Below are 7343 nucleotides of genomic sequence, written 5' to 3'. Positions count from 1 at the left end.
ATAACAAGTTTTGTATTAAATTACACCAGTTACCATTGGTAAACTCAAGCTCCTGTTGGAATTGTGTAGTATTTCCCCCAAATGGACATAGCATCTCTTCACTGCACAAACACTTCTATCTCCAACTCACACACAGCTGCCAATGCTAAAAAAATAAACATCCAGTGACACACATGTTCTAACCCATTTCTAAGAAAATAGGCTACAAGGCTATTAAAAGAAATGTCAAGAATAATCTAACTGGAAAAAAAAAAAACCAAAAAGCAAAACACAACAACCCTCCCTGGGAAAATAAACCATTTCAATACTTCCCCATTACAAGAAGGAATGAGAGCACAATAAATGACCACCTGGACAAATAAATTAACTTACACCATTTATTCAAGCAAACATTGGGCTGTACCTTAAATAACTGGCAAGTATGGGGGATGGGAGCATTACTGCAAAATACAGAAATCAGCTGAATCTCTGTACATGAGACTCACTCGGCAGCTCCCTTTTCCTTCTTGAAAAAAGGTTACAACTTGTTTGTCAGCTGAGGACATCTTCAGAAAGAGAAAAACGTATGGAGTGGGTTCAAAGAAATGCTGGCTAATATGCCCAGACTGGCTGCTTAACGAGCCAGAGTAAAAGAAAAGGTCACATGGTTACAAAAAACCTCCATACAACAAACGCCCCGTAGCTATGGTTAACTTTAATTAACTGCAGTATTACAATTCACTTCAAGCTTATTTTCCACCTATGTCTACTGCACCTTACCTTTTCTTTGCCTGCTAAAAACCGAACAGATTAAGTGGGCTTATGTTTCAAAAAATAAGAGCTTCTCTAAAGCTATCTGAAATTTTAAAAATCCACCAAATGGATCTCTTTCTAGCTATAACTACTGATGAATGATATCAAGATTACAGGAGTGGTTCTGTTTATATAAATCAGGGTATTCACACTTCTGTGACATAATTAAATGTTGAATAGCCAGTAGTTCTTCTCTTTTAATGGCAGTTGCAATTCACACATGAATATTACTTCTCCTTAAGTTTAAACTTGAATTTCAACCATGTGTACAATTTTTTTTCTCTGCCAGTCATGAGCTTACAATGTTAGTCCCCCTATCTCACAATTTAAAAATAAACTGCTGTGTGAGAGTTGCATGCTTAGAAATAACTGAAAATAGGATCTGTACAAACCTATACTCTAAAAAACATATAAGTTTTATCCAACAATAACTCAAATCATATAGCTTGAATCTAACAATTAACTCAAAACATTCTTTTTCTGCATTATTTCTTTGATCCATTACATAAGAACAATATGTTGGGAGATTTTTAAGCACTGATATATCACTTGGCAGAAAAAAATAAATAGATATATACACACACAAAGTCATTGTCTGAAATCACAGATATAGTGATGCCAAATACTAAATCTCAAAGCATAACAAACCCCCACCCTCTCCCCACACACATGAAACAGCCAAAGTGTGTATCTATACAAGACAGCAAAGATCTGTAGGCACACTAAGCATATAGTCTCAAGGCTTCTACCATCCTTCCCACCAGGAATACAAATCAAGTATGTATTAAGACCAAGCAGATACCAAATGCCATCCAGACTTGCCTTTATACAACTATGGGGCTTTGGCGGGTGGGGATCCTTACTATTCAATAAAACTAAGAGCTCATAACCTTTGATACTGTTGCATTTGGAACAGCTCTATGTTCTGCTGGTCAAGCTGCAAAGGATTTCTGCACTGCTGCTGGTTTTGTCTCAGGTTTTCCCCTCTTTCCTCCATTTGCCTCACTGGAAAGGACAAAGTTCACATTAGGTTTGTTTGCATTTTCTAGCTAGCATGAGGCCTGTGTATTTACTTTGCCTGTTGATCACTTAACAGGTATTACACTGCTCCCCGATCTCCAGAAAATGCCAATGTCACACAGAATAGTTAATTATACAAAGAATCACATATAATCATTACCAAAAAGAAAGCATTCACTTCAGTGCTTAAAGAAAGCTTCCTTGCCTGAAAACACAATAAAGCCCCCGAACTGTTCATCAATTCAAGTTATGAAAAGCCAGTGCCTAAATGGGGTAGCAACCCACCAGCTGCAACACCGACTGTAGAAGCTGTTATTTCATGCTACCCTTTTTTGTGCTGTGTTCAGCTACAGTCCTGCCTTACCATGAGTTTATGGCTAATGTCCAACTTTGACAATCACTCATAAAATCAACTAAAACTATTAACCACATGATGCTGGGGTTGTTTTGTTGGTTTGGGGTTTTTTTGGTTTTTTTTGTTTTTTTGTTTTTTTTTTTTGTGAAAGGAGCTTCGTTTTAAATCTCAAGCCTTACTAAATTGCGCAGGCAATGTATGCATCCTGTATTGCAAACAGCTTGCAGCTGGAGAGCTGGTGGGGGGGAGGAGAAGGGAGGAGGAAATGAGATGCAGGAACAGTAAATAGAAAATGCTTAGTCAGCAACCGTTACTGCAACATTAAAGGTGAAATGTAAATAGGCACAGTGCCAAGATTTAAGTAAGTTTGGTAAGACCATCAACTACATATAAGTGAAAATGTGCATACAAATGCCACAATTATCACAACAAACTGCAGACTCTTGGTATAATGGAGACCTTTAAAAAGGCAACATGGCTTGTGCATACTGCCTAAGCTTTGAGAAAAATAAAACTTGCTACTCAAGAAGTATTAATATCAATTGAATTTATTACAATTTACTAAGCTCCAAGGCACATTACAGTGTTCTGTTAACTACAGAAATGTATAAAGGACAAACAGAGCATGTTTCTCATGTACAGCATTTTGCTCTACTGTTCAAAAGCATCCGTGCATCAATAAAAGCAAAAACAAAAAACACATGAAGATTAAAAACGTTCAGATCAATAGAAACAAACTGAAACATTTTCCTTACAAACTTGCAACAAAAAACACCCTCCCCCCAGAGCCACCCCACCGTTTTGCAACAAAAAAACAAAAACAAAACAAAAAAAAAAGTAAAGTGAAAGACTAACACTCAGGGCTTGTAAAACGTAAGCTGTCACCATTTTTGTAGCAATTTTTTAGGCATCAACACTGGCCTTGGCAAAAAAAAAAATTTTTTTGTCTTTTTTGTGTTTTTCTTCTTTCAGAGAAGTGCATACATTTACAAAAATACACACCAGCAGCAGGTAATCGCTAAGGGCTATTAACTTTGTACCTAGCCAACACACTGCCAAAGAAATGAGAACAGGTATTATGTAGTAACCAAACAATATTATATTCTGTTTAACAAAAACCAGCTCTATCCTTCAAATGAAGAAGAGTACATACCTTTGTTTCAAAATATAGAAACATACGACGAAAATAATGTCTATACATAAGACTAACTTTTGCAGTTTGTTATATTCACAATTCTACATCTTCAGGAGTCTGAAGGGATTGGATTTCTTACTCAAGGGTCTCTCTCCTTTTTCACTTTAACGTCCCCAGCTAAAATGGTCGCGATCTCGCCCTGCATAAATGCCCAAGGCACGTTGGAACCGACTAGAGGGCATTTCTCTCCACTGGGGCAGTAGACTTCGCCAGTCGCCCCTTGGGCCTTGATGCTCTCTCTTGAACAAGGGAAGCAGAACTTGTGGCTGGGCACAGAGGGGCACTGAACAAAGTGGGTGTCCTCCAAGCGTTCGTGGCAAATGGTGCAGCACAGGGGCCCACTGTTGGCCATGGGGGAGTCCGGAATGTTTTGGGGGTGCACTTGGTCCATGGCGGGGTGGGTGCTGGGGGGAGGAGGGGCCACTTGCAGGTTCATGTCCCCGTTGCGGGAGGCCAGACGGCGCTGGCCCGGCACCGAGGCTGGCGACACGGGGCTGCTGCTGTTCCTGCGGGTGGACGTGGTGGAGTGCACCGAGCTGCCGTCCTTGGGCGAGTGGGCATTGCCCAGTGTGTCGGCCACCGACATGAGCGCGGCCATGGGGGACTGTCCGTTCTGGGGGGCGGACTCGGGTGGCGTGGTCCGGTTGGAGTGAGGCCCGAGGGGCGGCGGCGGCGGCGGCGGGGGGCCCCCGCCGTGCACCGCCCCGAAGCCCCCGGCCGACATGGTGAGCTTGAGCGCTTCGCTCTGGCTGGCCATCCACTGCTGCCGCTGCTGCTCGTCGCTGAGCTTCAGAGCCCCCTCGGCCGAGTCCGAGGGCTCAGGAGAGGCTTTCCTCTTGCGCATCGCCCCGCCGCCGCCGCCGCCGCCGCCACCGCCAGGTCCCCTAGAGGCGGCGGCTGTGCCCTGCGCCCCGCCGGCCCCGGCCCCCGGCCGCGGGAGACTCACCAGCGCCGTGGGCAGCATGGGGCAGCTGGCGTCCAGGTAGGGCTGCGGCAGCATGTCGGCGCCCACCAGCTCCTTGAAGAAGCGCACAGACTCGGGCAGCAGGTCCCCCAGGAGCCGCCAGTCGCCAGAGCCGTGCTTCTTCTCGTACTCCAGGTACTTGAAGCCCGAGGAGAGGCCGCGGCCGAAGTCCTTCATACAGTCCTGGTACATCTGCTTGGCCACGCCGGAGGCGCTGGAAAAGACGGTGCCGGAGCCGCTGGGGTACTCGATGAAGAGCTTCAGCTCATAGTCCATGCCCGGCTTGGAGACGGCGTCGAAGGCAAAGACGCGGCCCAGCAGGGCGTGATCCTTCTTGAAGCGCACCTCGTAGGGCGTACAGCCGGCCAGAGTGAGCAGCGTGTCCCGCACGATCTTGGGCTTGCTGGCCCACTCCTCGGCCCGATTCCGCAAACTCTCACTGAGCTCGGCCAGCGCCTCCGCGTTGCGCTGCTTCTCCTTCAGCTCCCGCTCTTGGTCACTGCTGGATACCGAGCCCGGCCGCTTGCCGCAGGCCTCGGAGGACGAGCCGCCGCCTCCCCCGGCACCGCCGCCGCAGGTGCCCCCTTGGGAAGAGGCGGAGGGAGCGGGGGGACCCCCGCCGCCGCGGCCGCTCAGGCCCCCGTGCGGCGGAGGCAGCGCCACGCCGGAGGCGGCGGGGCCGTTCAGCAGCGTCTGCGGCAGCAGGTTGGGGGGCACGTTCATCTGAGCGCCGGCGGCCCCCGGGGGCAGGCCAGACACGAGCCCCCCGTGCGCCCCGCGACGGGAGGAGGAAGAGGAGGAGGAGGAGTTAGGGCTCTGCCGGTTCAGCTCCGGCGGCCCGTCCTCAGGCGGCTTGGGGAAGCCATTGGGCCCCCCCAGTCCATTGGGCAGGCGGGCGCCATGGCTGCTGCCCAGGCTGCCCGGCGGCGGCGGGTACTCGAAGCGGCTGCGCTGCTCCGCCGCGGCGGCGCTGAGCCCGTAGCGGTCCAGGCTCGACTGGGTCAGCCCCGCCGAGGCTGCCTTGGAGGTGGCATCCACATGGTTGAGCTGCTGCTGGGCCGCCGCCGCCGCCGCTTCCTTGGCGGAGAGCGTCACTGCCTTCACTCCGACCGGCGGCGGGGGGCCCGGGGAGCGACCGTCTTGGAAGCAGCCGTGCGCCCGCTTCAACTGCCGGGCCGTCTCGATCACGAACTCGATGCGGTCGGCCCCCTCGTAATTAACGCAGCCCCGGCAGACGGGCTCCGTGAAGTCCCAGATCATGGCCCAGGGCATGCGGGGCAGATCGCATAGGTAGCATGACTGCCTCCGCGACGAGGACACCTGCGCGGCGGACATGGTGCTGCTGGCTGGGGAGCTGCTGCCGCTGCCGCTACCCGCCGGGATAGGGGCTGGCTCAGTCTTCCCCCCCGGCTGCAGAGGGGGTGGCTCTCCGTACCTGATCCTGTTGCCCCTTCCAGCAAGGGGGATCGTCTGCTTTTAGCTCGCTCCTGCTGCCGGAGATGCCGTCTTCTACCTGGTCCTGCCGCTGCTGCCCCGGTGGGGTGGGAAACGCTTGCACTACTCCTCCGGGGGGCTGGCTGGGTGGGGGTCGCCTTCTAGCCGATTCTGTTTCCCTGCGCTCTCTAGCTCTCCGCTTGCTGCTGCTCCTCCTCCGGGAGGAGGCGGAGGTGCACGGAGGAAGATGGGGGGGTCACCTTCCCCCCGCCACGGCTGCCTCGTGAGCTTGCAGTTCGGTACGTGCTGATCCACCGCCGTGAGCAAGACAGGGGCACCCGCACGGAGCTGTTCGGTCTCGGCAGCGGCGGCTTCCCCGAACGCCGGTGGAGCTGTGGCAGCCCGGGAGCAGCAGCGGCGGCGGCGGCAGCAGCGTGGCGAGCGACGCCGCCTGCTCCTCACTCACATCCTCGCCGCTGCTCGCAGTCCGAGCGCGGGGTGCTGCGCGCCGCCGCGTGTGGCTGCGCGCCCCCTCCGCCGCGCCGAGCTCCCCCCCGCGCCGCGACGCCCCTCCCCTTCTCCGCGCCACGCTCCCGGCTCGGCTGCACCCGGGCGGGGCCCCGCGTCACCGCCGAGCGCCCGCGCCCCGCTCCCCTCCCCCCGGCCGCCGGCGCAGAGCCCACTTGTTGCGCGGGGCGCGCATGCCCGGCGCGCTGCCCGCGCCCTCCCCGGCGCGGCCGCAGCTGGAGCGCGGCGGGGCGCGGGCAGCCTGCGCTGCCGGCTATGTTTGGAAACTTGAACGCCAGATCGCGCCCTCACCCTCCTCCCCGGCCGCGCTGCCGGCCCCCCGCCGCGGCACCGCGGCCAGGGCGCGCATGCACAGTCGTCGTCACCGTGGTGGTGGGTGGTGGGGTTTTTTTTTTGTTGGTTGGTTGGTTGGTTTTTTTCCCTGACTGCGCTTTCTAAGTTCAGATGTCTCGCTTTCGGGATTTTGTAAACCCGCGGTTCGCCCCGCTTTGCTTCCGTGACGGCTGCGCGGCGTTCTGCCACCGCGACTGTCGGTGGGATTCCCGTGCGCTCCGGCTGCTGAGGCAAATGGGGGGATCCCGCCTTAATATCCGATTTCGTGTTTCTCGTTCAGTGATCCCAGTGACAGAATGACACAGTTTTTGTAAGCCTGTGACTGCATCAGAAGCTCTTCCACTTTTGATTTGTTTAAACCAGCCATGTTTGCCAAGTGTTTAAGGTTGGGCTGGGAAAGATAGTGCTGTGCATTGCTCAAGGGTGTAGGAGAGGCCAGGCAGGTGAGTAATTGCTGTGATCTCATCTCGCTAATGTAAAGGGACATAGGATTTCCCCGGCGCTGTGAGAACGCACGACTTATTTTTTCTTCTTCTTCTATTTTCCCCTTTAAATAGCTAGCTAACATTTGCATAACACTGTTAACAGGCAAATTACTCAAAACAACCTCGGTTCGTGCATATAAGCCGAGAATTCATTACACTGGGAGGAAAACAAAACCCCCCAAGCTTGCATTCTCCCGCCCGCCATCCCCGAAGTTGCCCGGTCTCCGCCCGGCCCCG

General features: G+C 53.0%; 1 protein-coding gene across 1 annotated transcript; it reads right to left on the bottom strand.

The window, feature by feature from the left end:
- Positions 1-363: 363 nt before the first annotated feature.
- IRF2BPL (interferon regulatory factor 2 binding protein like) lies at positions 364-6274 on the bottom strand. Its single transcript, XM_039552651.1, has one exon. The coding sequence runs from the start codon at positions 5659-5661 to the stop codon at positions 3442-3444; it is 2220 nt and encodes a 739-aa protein (XP_039408585.1). The 5' UTR covers positions 5662-6274; the 3' UTR covers positions 364-3441.
- Between the last annotated feature and the right edge of the window lie 1069 nt (positions 6275-7343).

This window comes from Corvus cornix, chromosome 5, assembly GCF_000738735.6.
Source record: "Corvus cornix cornix isolate S_Up_H32 chromosome 5, ASM73873v5, whole genome shotgun sequence".
Lineage (NCBI taxonomy): Eukaryota > Metazoa > Chordata > Aves > Passeriformes > Corvidae > Corvus > Corvus cornix.
The sequence above is the reverse complement of the archived record's forward strand: the minus strand, read 5'-3'. Positions and strand labels throughout refer to the sequence as shown.

Excerpts from the sequence above, each read along its gene's own strand:
- IRF2BPL (XM_039552651.1), bottom strand. The coding sequence starts at position 5,661 with ATGTCCGCCGCGCAGGTGTCCTCGTCGCGGAGGCAGTCATGCTACCTA.